The sequence below is a fragment of the Populus nigra genome, chromosome 4, assembly GCF_951802175.1.
Source record: "Populus nigra chromosome 4, ddPopNigr1.1, whole genome shotgun sequence".
Taxonomy (NCBI): Eukaryota; Viridiplantae; Streptophyta; class Magnoliopsida; order Malpighiales; family Salicaceae; genus Populus; species Populus nigra.
In genome coordinates, this window is record NC_084855.1 from 7323403 (window position 1) to 7344195 (window position 20793).

General features: G+C 34.5%; 3 protein-coding genes across 8 annotated transcripts; 1 reads left to right on the forward strand and 2 right to left on the reverse strand.

Annotated features, from left to right (window-relative positions):
- Window positions 1-2215: 2215 nt before the first annotated feature.
- LOC133692488 (histone H3.3) lies at window positions 2216-3056 on the reverse strand. Its single transcript, XM_062113478.1, has 2 exons — window positions 2898-3056; window positions 2216-2754 (listed from the first exon to the last, which is right to left on the reverse strand). The coding sequence occupies exon 2, from the start codon at window positions 2752-2754 to the stop codon at window positions 2344-2346; it is 411 nt and encodes a 136-aa protein (XP_061969462.1). The 5' UTR covers window positions 2898-3056; the 3' UTR covers window positions 2216-2343.
- Window positions 3057-3287: 231 nt separating this feature from the next.
- Window positions 3288-7243, forward strand: LOC133692485 (serine--tRNA ligase, chloroplastic/mitochondrial). 2 transcript variants are annotated; one of them, XM_062113474.1, is made up of 10 exons: window positions 3288-3662; window positions 3761-3909; window positions 4102-4195; window positions 4288-4436; window positions 4713-4805; window positions 5301-5480; window positions 5827-5993; window positions 6367-6501; window positions 6594-6687; window positions 6823-7243. In XM_062113474.1, exons 1-10 carry the CDS (start codon window positions 3428-3430, stop codon window positions 7096-7098), a joined length of 1572 nt encoding a protein of 523 aa, XP_061969458.1. In that variant the 5' UTR covers window positions 3288-3427; the 3' UTR covers window positions 7099-7243. The 2 variants fall into 2 exon arrangements, with proteins under 2 accessions (XP_061969458.1, XP_061969459.1); XM_062113475.1 differs by lacking the exon at window positions 3288-3662 and having other exon boundaries at window positions 3767-3909; window positions 4095-4195.
- A 418-nt stretch (window positions 7244-7661) lies between these two features.
- LOC133692484 (O-fucosyltransferase 7-like) lies at window positions 7662-12012 on the reverse strand. 5 transcript variants are annotated; one of them, XM_062113469.1, is made up of 12 exons: window positions 11597-12012; window positions 11243-11347; window positions 10935-11028; window positions 10776-10843; window positions 10455-10543; window positions 10180-10360; window positions 9926-10054; window positions 9725-9858; window positions 9429-9642; window positions 8602-8786; window positions 8426-8521; window positions 7662-8143 (listed from the first exon to the last, which is right to left on the reverse strand). In XM_062113469.1, exons 1-12 carry the CDS (start codon window positions 11747-11749, stop codon window positions 7999-8001), a joined length of 1593 nt encoding a protein of 530 aa, XP_061969453.1. In that variant the 5' UTR covers window positions 11750-12012; the 3' UTR covers window positions 7662-7998. The 5 variants fall into 5 exon arrangements, with proteins under 5 accessions (XP_061969453.1, XP_061969457.1, XP_061969454.1 ...); XM_062113473.1 differs by having other exon boundaries at window positions 10935-10999; window positions 11243-11333; window positions 11597-11736; XM_062113470.1 differs by lacking the exon at window positions 11243-11347 and having other exon boundaries at window positions 11597-12010.
- Window positions 12013-20793: the final 8781 nt, after the last annotated feature.

Consider the following 20793-nt stretch of genomic DNA (forward strand, 5'->3'; position numbering starts at 1 on the left):
TTTGTTTTGTGATTTAATGTTTTGAAAAAAAAAATATGAAAAGAAAAATATTTTTAAAAAATATCATGTAAAAGTTCACTACAATCACCAAAAGAAAGCATTGACAAATAACAGCCATCATTATTAGATTAAAGAGAATTTAATACCTACACCCATACTATGCCATAAACACGTCTTGACGCATCAGTCTTATCAATGATTTGTCTGTGCTACTGATAAAAAATGACAAAAAACTGAAAGAAAAGGTAAAAAACAAGAGAAAAATCCTAAAGTGAAAACCCACGGGTTTTTATGCTTTTTTACCACGGGTTCACGGTAAGCTGAACATCCCTCGACATGATAGTAACCCGCATGGCAGGGATTGCACAAAGATTAGTATCCTCAAACAATCCAACAAGGCAAGCTTCAGCTGCCTCAGCAAGGCCAAAACGGCCTGGCTCTGAAACCGGAAATCAGCCTTGAAATTCTGTGAAAGTCTTCGGAATGGGAGTTTTCTGATGAGCAGCTCAGTACTCTTCTGGTACTTGTGAATTTCATGAAGAGCAGCAGTTCCAGGTCTGTATCTGTTGGGCTTCTTCACCCCTCCTGTTGTTGGGGCTGCCTTGCGCGCAACCTAGAATAAACAAGATTTGTTTGTAAATAGAAAACCCCGAATTGAAGAAACGAAAAGATTATACAATGCTGGCTGGCTGTTTCCTTGGACAATGATTAGGCATGGAGCTTCAATTTTCAAACAAGATGAGGATTGTCCATTTCCACAAATATATATTAATTTACCTCAACTTGCCGTTGCAATGACTGCACGTAATTTATGATTTCATCAAGCATAAAGGCTTTTCCTGTGACCTAACATGGACACACAAACCTTATTTTAGCAATTAAAAATTCATGTTCTTGAAGCTAATGTATTCGAATTCTGAAAGTTTCAACACACCTTATTGCAACCAGGCACAAGATCTTGGAGAAGCTTCATTCGTTCACTAATTTTCTCTCTTCGAACCTGGCAACATGTTAATTAACCAGTGTTAATGCTAATCTGGAAATTACTCCAATTGATTGAATAAAATTGTATGGTATACAACTGAATTGTAATTCTCACCCTTTCAACAAGGCTATGGCTATCAGTTGCTTGACCCTTCCTTGCTCTAACATGAATGTAGTCCTCAGGAGGCTTTGAATTGGCCTTGTTTTGGATATCAGATACAAACATGGATGCCCAGCACCTTTTTTGCACCTACAGATCATATTTTTTTAATTTAGGCAGCGATAAACACATCACGAGTGCCGCAGCGCAATTTTGGTCTTGTTATCGGGACCTGCAGGTAGTATTACTCTGGTTCTGCTTTGTTATTCACAGATGAGGAATCTGATTGCGGGTTACTTTATTATTTAAAATGCTTTTGTATATATAACTATAAAAATAATATATTTTTATTTTTTAAAAATTATATCTAAAAACAAATAAAAAAATACAAAATGCTGGCCTGTAAATTGGAACATTCAAGCATTCCTTGCCATGAATCATTGCTGCAGCTTATACTATCACTACTAGTTCTATCAAGTCAAAATTTACACCAGAGTTCTGTTCCCGGTGACTTCACTTCGTTAGTAAATGCCACTTTGAGCCCAATCTTGGTTTCTGATTGGGTGGCTCATCGCTTAGAATCACGAGCAGAGGGGTGGCGGCAGGTGCCTGCAAGTTGCTCGGCATATCTTTGCTGACAATCATGTTCTCAAGGAATCCCTTAATTAAACCAGTGAGTTCTTGTATGTTCTCAGGCAAACCCTTACCTAAATCAGTGAGTTCAATAGGAAATTCATATCGATAAGCTACTAGGCGGTTTTGCATTCCTTAAGATAGCACGGATGCATATCTTTATTTTTATTTTCTTTTTAATGTTTGTTTGCTTGAGCTCGAGCTCAGTCCACCCTCCCCCAAAATCTCTACACACCCAGCCGACCCTCGTATAAGCTTGAGCTCAGTCTTTCGAGAGATATACATATAAAGAAAAGTTTTTTTGTTTTAAAAATATTTTTAATTCATTTAAACTTTTAAGTAGATATTAAAAATAAAATTTAAAAACTAAAAATTATTAATTATACAAATATTTTAAAAAATTTCATAGCAACCTCATAGCAGGTAAAATTTACAATAAAAATGTCATGAACACTCTTCGGTACACGGAACTCGTAAGAAAAAAGAAAGGCAAGAATGTTTAACAACGTCAATGCTATTAGATTAATGAGAATTTAACAGCAAACCTTCAAACCTTTTAGAAGTGCCTATAAGTCATTATTGATCACACACATATAAAATAAGAAATTACAGCTTGCTTTCAACTCCTAAGCCCTCTCACCACGAATCCTCCTGGCGAGCTGGATATCCTTAGGCATGATAGTAACACGCTTGGCATGGATAGCACAAAGATTAGTGTCCTCAAACAAGCCAACAAGGTAAGCTTCAGCTGCCTCTTGCAAAGCCAAAACAGCATGGCTCTGGAATCTCAAATCAGTCTTGAAATCCTGAGCAATTTCACGAACAAGCCTCTGGAATGGGAGTTTCCTGATGAGCAGTTCAGTACTCTTCTGGTACTTGCGGATTTCACGAAGAGCAACTGTTCCAGGTCTGTATCTGTGTGGCTTCTTCACGCCTCCTGTTGTTGGGGCTGACTTGCGTGCAGCCTTGGTGGCGAGCTGCTTCCTTGGAGCCTTGCCACCGGTAGATTTACGCGCTGTTTGCTTTGTACGAGCCATCTATTAACAAATAAAATTAGTGAATTTAAAGAGCCAAATTGAACTCGTAGAAACAACAAGAACAATAAAGAAATGGGATTTAACACAAACCAATAAAAACAATTTCCATTGAAACAAGGGGGAGGAGAGGTAGAAAACCGTACCTCGAAAGACTTGCCAAAACTCCGAGAAGAGGAAAGGAATCATGGTTAGATTTACGGATTGTCGGTTATTTATAGAGGCTCATCATGAGAGCAACGTGGGTGAGGGACGGTCAAGATTGGGTGCTACTATGCTTTCAAATGGCGGCATCTGACGGTAATGGGTCAGTTATTTTGTGTTTTTTATGGGTTTATGAACGGTTAGGATGCGAATTTTAATTACCCTCTCGGATCCTGATACTATAATACCCACTTCCTACTGGTCCATACTGATCCCTCTTAAAAGCAAATACAATTTTCACAAATTTAAACGACGCCGTTCTAATTTTGGGTTTACTTCGACACCGGCTTAAAATTGGAGGCCCAATTAGTTTAATTAAAGAAAGAATAAAAAAACTAAAAGATAAAATTGTCCCAAAAAAATTGTTAGCCTTCAAAGCTTCTTCTTCATCAGCAATGTTCTTCTGTACTTATAGGTGCTAGATAAGAGAGAGAGAGATAGACTGCAAAGAGAGAGAGAGAGAGAGGACAGCATGGGTTTACAGTGTTATTTTGGAGGGACAACTATACAAACCCTAAAGTTAGCCGCGATTCCTGCTTCTTCACGTTTCATTTTAAAGCCAATCTCCAAAACCCTAGTCCTAAATCCGTTTTCCCGCCATAACTATGTTATATGTCCACAAAGAAATCCGTTTAAGCTTCTGGTTAGAGCTCTCTCTGCCACGGCTGTCCAGACAGCGCCTATAACGGAAAGCTTGGATAATAAAGGTGTTCAATTTTCTTAACATCATTTTGCTTCAGTTTTTCTCAGGAACCAAGCAGGAAGGTGATTTTGTTAATTTTACTTATTATTTGAATGATTCTAGTTGTGAAGCCGCAATGGAAAGCGGCAATAGATTTCAAGTGGATAAGGGATAACAAAGACGCGGTGGCTTTGAATATAAAGAACAGGAACTCAAATGCTAATTTGGAGCTTGTCCTTGAGCTCTATGAGAAAATGTTGGCTGTTCAAAAGGTCAGATTTATTTTATTTTCTCAATTTCTTACCTTCTTTTAAACATCGATTATGAAAAAAAATTGTTTTTTCTTTAATTTCTATATCCATTGAAGCAAAGACGAGAGATGATGTCCATGACTAGTGTGTAGTTTGTGTGCGTACAAAATATTTAAGAAGAAAATAAAAGCTAATTGTCATTCCAGATGACAGGAAGTTGAACGGCTTCGTGCGGATAGGAATGCGGTAGCAAACAAGATGAAGGGAAAGCTAGAGATATCAGAGCGTCAAAAACTGATTGAGGAAGGTATGGTTTGAACAATTTGTCATGCTTTATGTCATTCTTTTGGTTTTTGATTGCTTGTGACTGTGTAATGAATATCCTTTTTTTTTCTTTAGGAAAGAATCTAAAAGAAGGGCTTGCAACTTTGGAAGAAGACCTGGTTAAACTTACAGATGAGCTTCAGCTGGAAGCACAGTGTATACCTAACTTGACTCACCCACTTGTTCCGATTGGAGGAGAAGAAAGTTCAACTGTGAGAAAGATGGTATGTAATTTTTTCAGCCGCCTCCTTTTATTTCACAAGGAAAATGATGCATAAAACAAAACACGAAGACATGAATTGCTCTTAGTAACCTAAAGACCAAGAAGTTGAATCCAGTTACAAGTACGCCATTGTTTGTACCTGTGATGTTTCATGAGATCATAGCATAATGCGTTCACAATTATGTTGTTAGCAAAGCGTGTGTATGAGAGTATGTTTGAGGGAGGGGATGATGCTGGACATGTTACAAGTTTAAGTTATTTTCTTGTGCTCTTATAGGCAGGTACTCCACGTGACTTTGGCTTCCCTGTCAAGGACCACCTTCAACTTGGGAAAGAACTAGATCTCTTTGATTTTGATGCAGCAGCAGAGGTAATCCTCTGCTTAATTTAGATCACTGAAGTTTTTCCTCCCATTGTTGCATGCTTTCATGGGAGCTTCGCTAGTAAATACTTCATGGGAGCTTTTTTAGTTTAAATGCCACCAGGAATGAATGGTCTTTTGATGGACAATTTAATCGAACTATGTTTTTTGAAAGCAAAGGTCATCTTGATTAAGTGCAGTGGCACTATTTTTCACTAACAAAAAAAGAAGAAGAATAAAGAATAAAGACATGGACTGTTAGACATTCACTAGCATTTAATTAAATTAGAACTTTTAATCGTTATTGAGTCCGTTATTGAGTCCCTACTTGCAAGTCACTGTAATGGCTTGTCCCTAGATCATAAGATCATCACTTGCTCATATATCAGAGACGTTAATGCAATCCCCAAGTAAAGATTTCAATAGCTAGGGCTTCCTGCTGACAAGGAAAGATGATTTGGCTACTTTTGTCACATGCATTTTGTATTTTGCTTGGCCATGCAGGTCAGTGGTTCAAAATTCTACTATCTGAAGAATGAAGCAGTTATGCTGGAGATGGCCCTTGTCAACTGGACTCTCTCAGAAGTTATGAAAAAGGGATTTACACCTCTAACAACTCCAGAACTTGTTAGATCCTCTGTTGTTGAGAAATGTGGATTCCAACCTCGTGGTGATAATACTCAGGTTTGTAGTTGATTTTCTTTTTACTGCCTTTTCCAAATTGTGTTAAAAGTCATTTATAAAAAAAATTCAACTTAAACACAGATAGTCATATATGAAGCTGTAACAATGCTCTCATTTAAAACATTTTGGCCATGAAGTGGTAACTTCATGACAACATCCCTGATGGAGCACTAAATTACTGAGGGCATCTCCCCTTTTAATTTTCTGTACCACGAGCTTAAGGACATTGGTTTGGTGTGGAAGAAATTCAGTTTCTTTGTCCTGAGTTTTCTTGGAGCTGGTGTTATTTCAGAGCATCACAATTAGTTATAATGATCTGTCGATACTTATGCCAGACAATTAACAGGTTTACTCTATCGAGGGTAGTGATCAATGCCTCATTGGCACTGCAGAGATTCCTGTGGGAGGAATTCACATGGATGCTATCCTTGCTGAGACACAGTTGCCATTAAAGTATGTGGCATTTTCCCATTGCTTCCGTACAGAGGCTGGTGCTGCAGGCACGGCAACAAGGTATGTTATCTGGGCTCTATTCATTTGTATGACAGTTGTCTGATACCCTGAATAGATACACTTTGTCTTATATTAATACTCCATTTTTCATGGTGGATTTCCTATATCCAGGAGCATCAGTGTTTATTAAACTCTCATGTCCATGCTAATTCTTGATAACTGCAGTCCAGTATTAAGAACTGTTTAGTTTCCTTACAATTGGCAAAGTCCAATGATCATGCTTTTTCTTTATGATGTCCACCTGCAGTGTGTTGTTGCCGTGCTTTTTCAAACATGATTTCTCTCCTTGTAGATCCTAGAGGTCTTATGCTTGGAAATCAGAATATTTGCTGCTTCAATGCACAAACTGATAATGTTTGCAAAATTTGCACAGGGGTCTTTACCGAGTTCACCAGTTCAGCAAGGTGGAGATGTTTGTTTTGTGCCAACCAGAGGAGAGTGAGTCTTACCATGAGGAGCTTATCAAAATTGAAGAAGACCTCTTTTCTGCCCTAGGGTTACATTATAAGTGGGTCCTCTAACCAACCTTTTGATGATTTGTTTTACAGTTTTCCTTCTTTGTATTTGTGATGACCTTTGGGTTTTCCTTTTTTCTGGCAGAACTTTGGATATGGCCTCTGGGGATTTAGGTGCACCTGCTTACCGCAAATTTGATGTGGAGGCATGGATGCCTGGTTTAGGACGGTATGGTGAGGTATTGAAACTTATGTGACAATTGCACTCCTTTCTCCTCCATTAGTGATTTCCCGTGGACCTTAGTTTTTGCTTTTCCATAGTCATTGACTTTGCAATAGCGAGCATTCTCTCACGTGATTTCATTCTTGAGCAGATATCTAGTGCCTCAAATTGCATCGACTATCAAAGTCGCAGATTAGGGATCCGGTACCGTCCATCAGAACCTACACCAGCCCTGCCTAAAAAGGGCAAAGGCAGCCTTGCTCCAACACAGTTTGTGCACACATTAAATGCAACGGCCTGTGCAGTTCCTAGGATGATTGTGTGTCTGCTGGAAAACTACCAGCAAGAAGATGGCTCTGTTATTATCCCTGGGCCATTGAGGGCATTCATGGGAGGGCTGGAGCTTATAACTCCCAAATCCACTTAGGAAATGTATCTGTTTTGCAATATTTGATTTTTATGGCGGAAATGTCTGGGATCAATTTTGATGACACTTAATGTTTCTGCATTTGGCATTCAAAGGAAAAGAATGGAAAGGGTGCAAGGAAATAAAAGATACGTTATCTTGGTGAGTTGTCAGGGTGCCGAAATTTAATCAAGGCCTTGATAGTTTCTACGTAATTGAAATTGAATTTTCTTGCCCTTTAATAAAAGCACGTGAAATATGAAAAAGAGGTGCGTTGGATGTAATCATTCTTTATGACAACATTTGTCCTCAGGAAGAAACTGTATTTTTCTCTCTTGAAGAAAAGGGTTTATGTTGCTGAATTCGGAGATTATAGCCAATAGAGCCATTAATTTACAAGAAGCAGCACTGGGCTGAACTGGCTGAACAAGGAGCCATTATCTCGCCTGGCTTTTGCAATAATGTAATCTCTGCACATTACACAGAAAAACGAACATAATCTTGGACTCCTACAGAAATCATTGTACACATTGAGAACAGTCTTGGTTTACCATTTGCTGACAATCACGGTAAAAGAGAAGAAATTAAGTAATTTTTTCATTTTTATTGCATTGAATGACGATACATACATTAGAGAAAACGTTGTTGCTCTAGAGATTCGGTGATGATGGATGGTATCCTCTAATTAACTTCTAATCTCAGTATTTTAAATTTGCCTCGCTTTCCGTTCATATGACCTGTAGCTTCATGTACGCCCCCTTACCTAAACTCCAGATATACACTTACCTAACTATGATGCTGGGCATAACCAGCTTGAAGTATCTATCAGCGGACAGTGACTGATTAAATTTGCCGCTATCTTGATTCTTGACACAGATCTTTTTCCGAAGACAATTGTTCTTCAGCATCTAAACTACCTGATTATGACACAGAGGTGTTCAGATTCCGGGATTGCGCACACAAACAATCTGGTAAAGGATTTACATAAAATGCTTCTTCTGAACGAAATCTATCCATGCCCTTTGTTCCTGGAATGGGGCCTTTCCTCTTCCTTGGGGAGCCTTGCCTGTGCGACCATTATGAGAAACGAAGTTTAAATTTAAATTAGTGGATTCTATTCTAAAATCTCAAATAGAACGCTGACTTGACCAATATATGGCCATTGACGATACCCTCAAAATCTCACCAAACGAGCATTAGTTTCCTGCAGTGCCACTGTAACTTGCAGCTGCGCAGTGTTAAGAGGACCTCACCTCTTCTCCTAGGCGTGCAGTGCCCGTGGGAAACTCAACTAGCGGAGAGGTTTATGGGTACTAAATATGATTACAGGGTGCTTAAGAATACATACCGTTTTTTGTGCCTTTCAATGATCTTGTCTGATAAAAGTTTGCCTTCTTTCTTTATTCCTTGCTCTATTTTATCAAACAGACGAACAAGTGCTTTCCTAATGGACAAAAAGCAGATGTTTAGTGCAAGTAAATTGATCGAAATAAAACTAAAAAAATAGACAAGAATATCTTATACTTGTCTGGGGAAATTGTTCTTCTATGTCCGAGAAAACGACGATGGCCTTCTACAGCCCTTGCCATATTTCCTGAGTACGTCGGCATGAATACATCACTTTCAACAGATAATATATAATCAAGCGCAGCCAGCTGAGTCGAATGATTGGCAAATGGTTCAAGCTCCTCAATAGATGCCAATTTTTCCTGCAAGATGTTTGAAGGAGATGCGTGAAAATTTAGCAGCTCTGTTTACAATTAGTCTTCATGCGAGCACAAAGTATCCATGCACACTTAGCATGCATGTGATTGGCAACGAAATGGCATAGAGAAAGAAAGGGAAGGGAATTTGTCTGACTCATAGATAGCTTGATTACAAACACTAAATTCCAAGAAATTACGGTTTTAAGTATACAACCGGGATCCTCTCATAATCTTTCTAAAATAAACTACTATTTTGATTATTCACACACACAAAAAAGATGAACATGAAAACAGCATACAAAATGCACAAGGCTAAATCAATGCAAGCAATTGATTACAAACACTAAATTCCAAAAATTATAGGCTATAGGATGAATGGTTTAAGTATTTACGTGGGATCCTCAAATCTTTTAAAACAAGCTACAATTTTGATTATCCACAAAAAACGATGAACACAAAAACAGCATACAAAATGCATAAGGCAACATCAGCGACAGCAATTGTACTCATCATTAGTTGTGAACTTGGATTAGGTTGAATACTCAGATGTGAGTGTTAAATTTTTTTCTTTTTTCAACCTTATGGTTTTTTACTGAAGTGTCAAGTTTAGCATTGTACTCAAAGCAAGGCATTTGAAACACGCACCTTGCTCATTAACATAGGATACCGGGATCGTAGATCATCCATATATGAATCACCTCCATATATCTCTCCCGCAGCAATGTATATAGGGGTATTTGATGGATAACCAAGAGCAGATAGAAATATTGCAGCCTCCTTTGGAGTTAAGGGGCAAAAACCTTTAGATCTTTGCTCCCTGGGATCAATATCCTTCACTTTCCACTCATCATTTGCGTCTCTGCAAGTCACAGATAAAATTACTTAGCAGAAAACCTGAGCTCTTAATTGAATTCGCTATCACATAACTGCAGCAAAATTACCTGATCTTTTTTAGTTCATCTGCTTCAGCAGGAGATAAACCATGTGTGCATCCAGTGAAGGCAAGAATGTCCTTCTCATATCGTAAGTGCAGAGCAATGTAAGTGCCATATGATCTCATGCGGTCCACCAACAACTACAGTGACCATGTAAGTTAAAATCATATTAAACAGTCATTGCACATACAAGAATCATATTTTCACCTTTCCCATCGCTTCAATTTGAGGTGCGAAACAGAGGGCTTCATAACAGGCACGGCAACGCAGCTTCTGAATATCAGCAGGGAGATTGTTATTTGCTAGTCGAGAGTCAGTCTTGGCAGCCAGAATAATCTGCGAAAACAAATTTACGTTGGGAAACTGTGTTAGAATTTCAATAATAAATGAGAGTAAAACCAACAGATGGAAATCATAAATATCTCATAACTAGGTGAAACTGAGCATTCTAATTGATATACCTTATAATCAGCCCACATGCTTGCTATCTCCCCCTGGTAATAGTCCATACCAGACCAGCTTTTAAAATATTTATCTGCTTTTGTAGCACCACCCATTTCCATGGGGAGCTTTTTTATGACTTTTATATCATTAGCTAGAGCGTTGATGAAATGATCTTCATTGAAGACATCTGAAAAGTTGCTGCAAGACAATAAAAAAAAGAGAAGAAAAGAAATTATGGCATCACGACATGAGAGGGGCCAACAACGTAAAAATCTCACAGAACTAAAATGACCTGGAATCTTGCCAATACGACTTTTTATCTAGTTCTGGAACAACAAGAGTAGCATTTATGATACGTGCAATAGCTACCATATCACATATCTGCAATTCAAGAAAGACACCTATTGTCAATCCCAGTTAAAAATAAAAAACAAAGAATCAATTAAGAAAAAAATACGGATTATTGTTGCCAATATGAGAGCACAGCACAATCACATAAGCATTTCCAGAATAAGATAGAAATAGTAAAGAATTTGGGAAGATAGTAACTAAAACAATTTCAGTAATTTCAAACACAGTGTATTTAACACAGAGATGGACAGTAGAGAAGTACCCCAGCTCGCATCTGGTTGAGCCCACCATTTGTATGCGCTAAGAGATAACCTCGCGACTCTGGAGGAGCTGAGAAACAATAGGCAAAGCAGGCATAAGGGAGCAAGCAAATTTTCTTGAAAAGATGCAAATAAGAATAAAAAAAAACACTAAAACGTACCGGTATAGTTAGGAGTAGGTTGCGTGCAAGGCATATAATCACGATTTGGCACAGGCTTCCATAGTCTGGGACAATTCGTACGCCAAACCGGAAACTGTCAAGTCTTAAGTGGTGAAGACATGAAAGATGCATGCTTAGAGGAACATAAAACTCTTACGACACTCAATCCACTGATAAATCCCATATTGTTTTTGCACCATTTTCTCTCTCTATTGAATCAGTATTCAGGAAAAAAAAAAGAGTACATAATAATTTCGTTTGAACTGGCCAACAACGTACTGGAATGAGGGGCGTATAATAAGACCTACCTGTTGGGATGAGAGGGGGCCTAGGAACACATTGGGAGGAGTGAACTCACTTGTCCACCTCTGTTCTTGCTCTGTGCCCAATATCTTGTCTCTGATTTCAATTTGCTACATATATTATTATTATTATTATTATTATTATTTCCAAAAGGACTCAAAACTAAGGCAGTTAGTTGCCATCCCAAACCCAAAAAATCAATCACATTTGGCACTTCCTACTATAATAACTAATAAGCAAAGACTGAGATACCTATCAAACACACTAGGCACAGATTAACATAATAAACCCTAATTCTCTACGCTAGAAAAAAAAAGAACGAAAAAACAGAGAGAGGTATTTTTTTTAACATTACTTACGGGATTAGGAAGCTTGTAAGGATCAGGGAGTTTAGAGTGACGAGGGAGCATGTGCAAGTGTACGGAGAGGAGTGACATCATTGCTATTGTACATATGGCGCATGATAGTATCCTCCTCATCAACCCCACCGCCTTCCATCTCCGCATCTGCATCTTCTCCTTCTTTGCTACCTTTTCTTCCTTTTTTTATATCATTATTTTCCCTCCCTCTCTCTCTCTCCCTCTAAAGATTTAAAAGAAGAAGTGATTAATGAAGGAGCAATGTGGCCATTTAAAGGAAGATGAAAAGTGTTTTCTGGGAGAGAGAGATCGGCTATGGTAGCAAGGAGTCGTAGTATTTTTTATTTTTTTTAGTTGTCGTTAATTCGCTTTGTTTACGGTTCTCTAAAGAGGTTTAAGCACTTGAGCTCATCTCGACCAATTTTTTAAAAAAACATAATAAAAATAAAAATTAAATTAAAGAAGCATAGATTAAGGAGGGGATAGAGACTGATTGTATCTTCTCCTCCTCCTGGTGGAGTAAACACTTATCATTTTGATTTTACGTTGCGGGTCCCTTTTTGCTTTTTTTACTCGTACCCTGATATGGATTGAAGTTGAATTTTTTTTAGATAAATTGAAGAGAAAAAAGAGAGAATAAATCCATAAGATTACAGTCTTAGACGATTTTCATATTTTAATTACTTAGCTTTAACTCTTCTACTCCTCAAAAAGAAAATCACCTTTTGTAAAAACTTTGCGAGCATATTATCTCCTGCCAAAAAAAAAATATAAACCAAATGCTTTTTCTTTCAGATTATAAGAACCAAGGTTTAAATAATGAGATTTCCCCTTGAAATCACGTTGATCAGTAAATTAATCAGCTCCCTGGTGCCTAATTTAAGATTGACAAGAATGGAATGTGTCAATGGCACGTGAAAAGGGCTCTGGAATGTCAGGTGATCCCAAATTAAGCAGTGGCTGGATTGTTATGCTTGAATTATAATGGATGAGTGTTCATGTTGCGAGAACAAATGTAAGCTACATCGTCGCCATCCGGGAAAGATCTAAGCGATTATACGCTGTGGAAAATCCAAGAATAAGACAATATAGTAACAATCCTGGGTAGTTCTTTGAGTAAACAGTCTGTGCTTAAGCAAATGCCCTGCCGTTCCCGTGACATCCGGCCTCTTCTTTTCTTATTTCCACTTTCTGATGTACGATGAGCTAATTGCTTGTGGCACACTGAGCCTCTCACACCGCTACCAGGATCCTCTCTTCACGTCACTAGATCAGTGCGTGGAGGAGATGAAGGAAAGGCTTTACTGCAAACTAGAAAGAGAACATGCGATTTATGAAAAAGGGAGGGATATCTCACGTTGCTTTCATGCTCCAATCTTCATTTCCAGCTCTTTTTTCTCTGATTTTAATGATTAATTTGAACTCATGTTGCTATGCTTTTGAATTAGATACATAGGTTTGTAATTATAGAAAAGCTTGTTGGCTATCGGTTCCTCCTCCTCCTCTCCTCCTCCTCGCGCGAAGGTGTGAATGTATGGTCTGTTTCAGGTTCTTGTCATTTTGTTTAAAATGCTTCTCAATCTTTTTATCTGCATTATTGTCCATCTCAGTCTGCTACGGGGAAAAAAAAAATTCTTTCCATTTTGAACCAACTAATAGTATTTCTCAATTAATTGAGTGGTTAAAGTTTCACTCGCTGCCGATAGTAACTGATGATGCGAGAAAAAACAAAAAATGAAAAGAACTTTTTCTAAAAAAATATATATAAATTTTCGGGATAAAATCCATCTACACCCATGTTGAGATGGGTTCCATGGGCTGTTCATCCAATTTTTTCATGTATATACAATTTTTTATATAAAAATAAAATAAAAATTAATGATAAATTATCACCAATAACATGCATAACAGATAACATGATGTACCAACCAATAAGCAACATGGCAATCCGATGATTTATTTCTATACACAGAAAACATGGATAGCACCGACAGACACAGTGTTTTTCTCTAATGAAGGACTGGCTTGATCCCCAATTGCTCCACCAATTACACAATCTCTTCTCCATTAAAAAAAATCTCAAGGTCTACACTTGGTTACAAAGCAACTCGGCCCTACAATCTAGAATTGGTACAACCATGAAAGTTAGCTAAAAACCATGAAAAAGCTAGCCAAAGATCATATATAGAAGCACGCTAATTCAGATACTCGCATAAAAAAGAGAGAGAGAGAAGAAGATTATAGAAGCAAGTCAAATCCAACCAAAGCTACGTCATTGAAAGCCATGTTAAACAAGGGTTAGACCAGGCAATTTATAGGCTAGCTGGATATGCGATCCCTAAATTTAACTTTATGTTTTCTATATGTTGATATAAGCATAGAAGAGTTCTCTGTTTATCAGAAAAATTATTCTTTTTTAAGCAAAGCACAAAGGCACCACCTAAGTCATTCAACTCAACAATGAAAAACCTAATTTTTATATAAAGTTTTTTCACAATTTTATCGGTCACAATTGACCATCCAAGACCAAGACCAAGAAATTGCTCGTTCAGGTGGAACTTCTCCATTCGGACATCATAACCAATCCGGGGAAGTGGTGACTTGACACGCGCTTTCTTTTCTTTTCATTTTTTTTTATTTTTATATTTATTTTTTAATATGTATTTACACCTACGATTACTTGCAACCATTCATCCCATGAAATACTCTAGTACAATATTTTGCATAACTAGCATGACGACGAAACTTCTCTTTCTTTTTCTACATGTATAAAAAAATGACGCTATAATTCAAAGTCAAGTGATCTTCTAGATATTGATTAGTATATTCTCCGTGATTCGTTGCGGATTAATATTAATTTTTTAAAAATATAAAAAAAATTTAAATAGTATTATTAAATTTAATTAAATAGATTAATTTTAAAGTCTCCCGACTCAACTATTTATCAACTTTAAGTTTTTAATTAAACTATATGAAAGTTAACTCGACTTAAATCGATCGATTTTATAGGTCCAAATACAATCTTGATGATAGATAAAAACATACTTTAGTTTTTATAAAAACTTCAAGATGATAATTTTTAAAAAAACAAATATTCAGACAATGACATATTGGATCGACCTTGCCGCCCTCCCCCCGCGACTCGGGTCATAGACTCTATTGGATTTAATAAATTTTTTATATTTTTTAATTTAATTATATGATATAAACAAATGCTCGCAAAATTGAACATCAATCTAAAAATAAACACTTATTTGAAACAATCTCAATAAAACAAACAAAAATCATTAATGTAGTTCATTTCCCAACTAATCTAATATTAAATGATGAAATCGAAAAGGAATAGATTAAAAACAATTAAAAGACAAGAAAAACATATCATATCACATCGACGGGTAAACTTGTTAAACCTGTGAATCGAGTAAGCTGGGATATAGTACATCAAACCTATAAACTGGGTTATGAACTCCACTAGGATTATAATTTATTTTTTCGAATATATTTTTCATTTAACTACATGATAACAAAAATAATCGATTGCGAAATCAAACATCAACCCAATACCGAGATATTATTTTTAGATCATGATAATCTCATAAAAAGCAAAACAAAAACAATTAAGAAACTAGATTCTCAGTTAATCTAGTATCTAAGGATGAAAAAAAATTATTTTAAAAAAGTTAAACTTGTCAGACCCGAGATCCAAGTAAATCAGCCAAATCTATTAATAGGTTCATGGACTCTATAAAGTTTAGTAACATGATTTTTAAAAAAAATTATTTTTTAACTATATGATAAAAAATTTGACTATAAAAAAATTAAGTTCAACTAAAAAAAATCCCACCTGACTCGTAAATCAAGGCAACCTGGGTTACCCTAATAAACCCGCAAAATATGCTAACCGTATTGAAATGTAAAATTAAAAAAAAATTATGAATTCAAATTCTCAACCATCCCAGTATTAAAATTAGAAATTGACAAAAATAAATTTGAAAAAAATTGAAAAACATAAAGAAAAAAACAAAACATTGTGGATTACTATTATCATTTACAGTACAATGTGTGTGGGTGAACAATGATTTCCTCACATCCTTTAGTTTTTGTTACTTTATAAAGTTTAATAACATAACTTTTTACTAAAATTATTTTTTTAACTATATGAGAAAAAATTAGACTATAAAAAAAGTTAATTTCAATTAAAAAAACAATAATCCATCACAAACTCGTAAACCGGGGCAACCTGGGTTACCTTGGCAAACTTGTAAACCACGTTAACCTAATTAAAAAGAAATGAAAAGCAAATTACAAAGCTAAATTCTTAACAATTTCAATTTTAAAAGATGAAATCAAAAAATATATATTTTAAAAAAATCATAACAAAAATTTAAAAAGAAAGCAAAACACTGTGGATTACTATTGTAATCCACAGTGCAATAGGTGTTTGGTGAATAGTGGTTTCCCCCGAATCTTTTATTTCTTGTTACTTCATAAAGTTTAATAACATGGTTTTTCTCTAAAACTATTTTTCAATTACATGAGAAATAAATAGACTATAAAAAATCAAGTTTAATAAAAAAAAACACGAAATCCATGAACTGGACCAGCATGTGTTACATCGATAAACCCACAAACCGTGCTAAAAGACAAATAAAAAAATTTATAAAATTAAATTTACAATCAGTTTAATATTAAAAAATAATTCAAACTCATTAAATCATGACCCAACTCTTTGATTAGCATCAGATTTTTCAAATAGGTATTTGAAGTTTCTTTTAGTCTAATCTTTTAACTTTATTTCTTTAAAATTTAATTATTACAAGTTATGTTAACTGCGTTGATATCTGCTTTGATTTGCATGTCTTATTCAACAAGTAATATAATATTTTAACATTAAATTCAACATTGATTTAACAGAATAAAATTTTAAATTATTATTAAAAAAATAAAAGATCAATGACCAAAATCCGCGTAACAAACAAAGTGTTTTTTTTTTTTCATTTAGGAGTAGAAAACTTCAAATTGGTTCCTCAAGTTTCAGCTTTTGCATTTAATTGGTCTCTTTTTTAATTTTTTATATTTTAATTTGAAATTTTATTTTTATTATATTCCATGTTCCCATGAAAAAAGTTTTGTTTTTTCGATGTGGAATTTGAAACCCATTAGTATATATACTCTATGTTTCTAAGTAAAAAATCATGTTTTTTCGATGTGGGATTTGAAACTCATTAGTATATATACTCTATGTTCCTAGGAAAAAAATCATGTTTTTTCGATGTGGGATAAAAAACTTTTTGGTTTAAATACTTCAACTTAAAATGATAACATAATATCTTTTCAATGTGGGATTTGAAGTCATTTCATATATACACTATATATTCCCATGAAAAAAGTTATATTTTTTCAATGTGGGATTTGAAACCTATTAGTATATATACTTTATGTTTACAAGGAAAAAAGTTATGTTTTTTCAATGTGAGATAAAAAACTTTTTAAAATATTCTTTTAAACTTCATAATATGTATAATCTATATTTACATGGATTTTTTCATATGAAATATTAAAAATTTAATTTTTTTTAAAATTTTTCCGGGTTAATCCGGGTTGACCCATAAAACCCGAGACCCGGCCCCCGGGCCGGGTCAACCCCGGGCCGGGTTTAACAACTATGTTCATAATGAGATGAGGGAACACCTTTTTTATGTGTCACACGTGGCAAAAGATCCTTGCTGGGGCTATAATGTAAACATAATAGCCGGTGCCTTGTCATTGAGTGTTTTTTATTTATAATTTACTTAACCTGCTAAATAATCAATTTGAGATTTAAATCGTCAACAATTAACCTCTTATAGATTGTTTGGAATCTTTGAAATTGAATTGAAACCTGTTATAATTTTTACTTGGTATAATGTTTTTTATATATACTTTCAAATGTGTTTATTTGAATAAAAAATAAATAAAAATAAATTAGAGGGGGGTCTTTCTGATTTCTTACAGTAACTTCAAATAAAAAATATTATTCTAAAAATTAGTACATGGAACTTAACGCAGTTTACTAGAACGCTAATAGCAGCAAGATAGTTGAAAAAGATGTGAGATTTAAGCTAACCCAGTTGAAAAAACATGGAATTAAACTGACCTAGAAACGACAATGAGTGCAAGTGGGCATGTGAATACACGTGTTTTGGCACGTACCGGACGGCTCCCATGATGGCATTCTTGAAAGTCCAGTGGCTGAAAATGACTGCTCGCACGTGACAGCTAGAAACCGGACACAATGAGGTTTAGTACGTGTAACGTCATTGGTGAAGACAGTAAAGAGTCAAATCGATATGAAAATAAGTAACGAGAGAGAAAATTAATCAAAAGTTACATAACAAGACAATTTCCTCCTCTCGCTCCATTAAGTATTAACCAATAACAAAAAAAAGTATTAACCAATAACAACACCCTCACGAGAGTTTGTGGTGTCATTTAGCTTGAAATTACAAGTACAACCTTCCTTTTTCTTCTTCTTCTTTTTTTTTGGGAGAAGGGATAATCCTCCCCGCCATTATGGACAAAGTAGAAGCACTCTTTATTTTCAAGAGTTTTCTTTGATTATTGTACGTTTCTGTTGCCCTTCCATGCAACTTGCTTCAGGAAAGTAAGGAAACCATTTTTTATTTTTATTTTTTTTACTGAAGGTGAAATTCTAAGAAGACGTTCCATGCAGTTCTCAGTTAAGAATAAAAATAATTAAGATTATTATCTTTTAGAGAATCTGCTTGGATCAAAGTTATAAAATGTAATATTTAAAAACTTGATTGTGAATTCACATGGTGATTTGTACTTTTATTTTTATATATAGTTATTTGTCTTGTTTTATATTATTTTTAAGAGATCTTTTTTAATTTTATCCCATAATATTTAGTTGATTGAAAATTTAACTTGTTTTTTTAAATTTATTTTTTTAAATTCTAGCATTCAACATTTGAAGATTAGACTTCATATTTTTTTTCTATGGGGTTCTCTTGATTTTAAATCTCAGGATATTAGTTTAGTGAGTTAACTTGAGTTAATCTATGAATGTAGTTTTTTTCTTTTAATTTTTTTTTCAACACTGAATTAATTTGAGAATTGAGTTTCATAATTTTATTTAAATTTTTTTTACAGGATTATCTTAATCTCACAACCAAGTCACAGATTTGGTTGGCTGACTCAGGTGGGTTCAGATTGTGTTTTTTTATCATATTTAAATTGATTTTTTTTTAATTTCATCATTCATTTTTTTTTGTCACAAATTACATTTATTTTTTTTGTAATTAATCATTGTTATTTTTTTGTTTATTTTAATTTATTTTTTAACTATACTATTAAATAAACTAAGTTTATTTAATCAAGTTAATGACCGTTAATGACTCGTGTCTTTTATATTTTCATGATTCTTTTAGAATATTAGGGTCGCTTCAATATTTTTCTTGTGTTAGGAACCCATAGTATATCGCGAGTTAGTAATGATCTATTGGTCAGTAAGAGAAGAACGAGTCACATGCGGATTGCAAGCAGAACCAGGAGATAGACCTTTATCCTTGGAGATATATCAAGATGAATTGGTCAGCATGTGCAGGACAATCAATCAAGCTTACAGATGATAGAGGCCAATCCAGGCACTTCTCTACAGTATACAATATGCACGAATTTTAATACTTAGGCTTTGTTTGTTCTTAAAAATAGTTTTTGAAAAAAAATTTGAATTTTTTTCTATATTTATTTACCATTTAAAAAAATAATTTTCAATCAAAGAAAAATAGCTAGTTAAGATCTCACTAAACACTTTTCTGAAAATCAAGTCATATTTTTTTTATTAGAAAGTATTTTTCATTGACCAATTTTTTTAATGGTATACAAACACAGAAAAATTTAAAAAATAATTTTCTATTTTCCAAAAAATAAATACAGCGAAACTAATAAATTTTATTTTTAAAAAAAAAAAAATCATGAAAAAAAAGGGACTCTCGTCGAAAGTATATCCATGATATAAAAAAGAAAAGGTCCCTCGTGCACTCCGTTAGTATTTCTAAGCTCCATCGGCAACATAACGAAGCTATATATTCAACTTGCTAATTGAATTTTTGTTTGCAGTTGTATTCAACTTGCTAATTGAAGATCAATAAGACTTGGAAATTTAAGCCCGCACTTTACTTCTCTAGTGGCCACGATAAGTCGAAGTTGAGAGACAGCTACAGTAACACTCATGGCATCATCATATCCTCACTATCGTTCTCATCATACTAGTTATTTAGATTGCTTTTGAATAAATCAAGTCAATCGGATCATATCATATGATAATTATTACAAGAATTAATTTTAAATTTCAGGTTAGGCAAGGATTTAAGTTAAGAGACTTTAAAGTTGATTCATTTGGTCAAGCTCTTTTTTTTCCTTTCTCTTTTTTTTTTTCAAAAATCTATCTTTTAATTTTTTTTTCTTTTCAATCTCATCAATCAATATTTAATTAATTTTGAATTGATCTTCATAATCTGGAATCTATTCCAGATTGTTTTTTATAAAGTTATTACAGTCTCAAACAAATATTTTAATATTTAATGCTTAATCTTATAAGTATCTATTTTTATTGCTATATTGTCAACTAAAAAGTAGTTTTTTCTATAAAAAAAAATTGTTAAACCCAATAGAGACCATAGTCGTTTCGTGTTTAAAAGTAAAATCATGTTTTTTACCAATCATCCGAGTTATTTGTGGACCTACCAAGTCAACAGGGTCATGCCAAAGCAAATCTCATGCACGATAGTTTTAAACCAATGCTATATAAAAAGTTGGGACATGATGTTTCAAGGGTGACCTGTTGAGTCAAGTTTAATAATAACACCAACTAATTTTTTGTAGCCTAAATATATTTTTAACATTCAATTTTTTTTTTTCATAACTACATGCTAGTAAACTAATATATTTCTACATGAGATTAGTAGCCTTAAAACATTACACGGTGTTATAAATAAACTTTATTACAAGGCGACATTCCATCAATTAAAAATCAGAATTTGTTTATAGATTTTTGACTGAATTACGAATTAAGCGAGCGCCACTCCTTGCTCTGTAGCTCAAAATCCATTAAAACTCCCAACACCTGAGATAAAGAAGGAAAAAAACAATCTATACTGAATGGTCGCGATATAATTTTTGGAATTTGTTCTTGC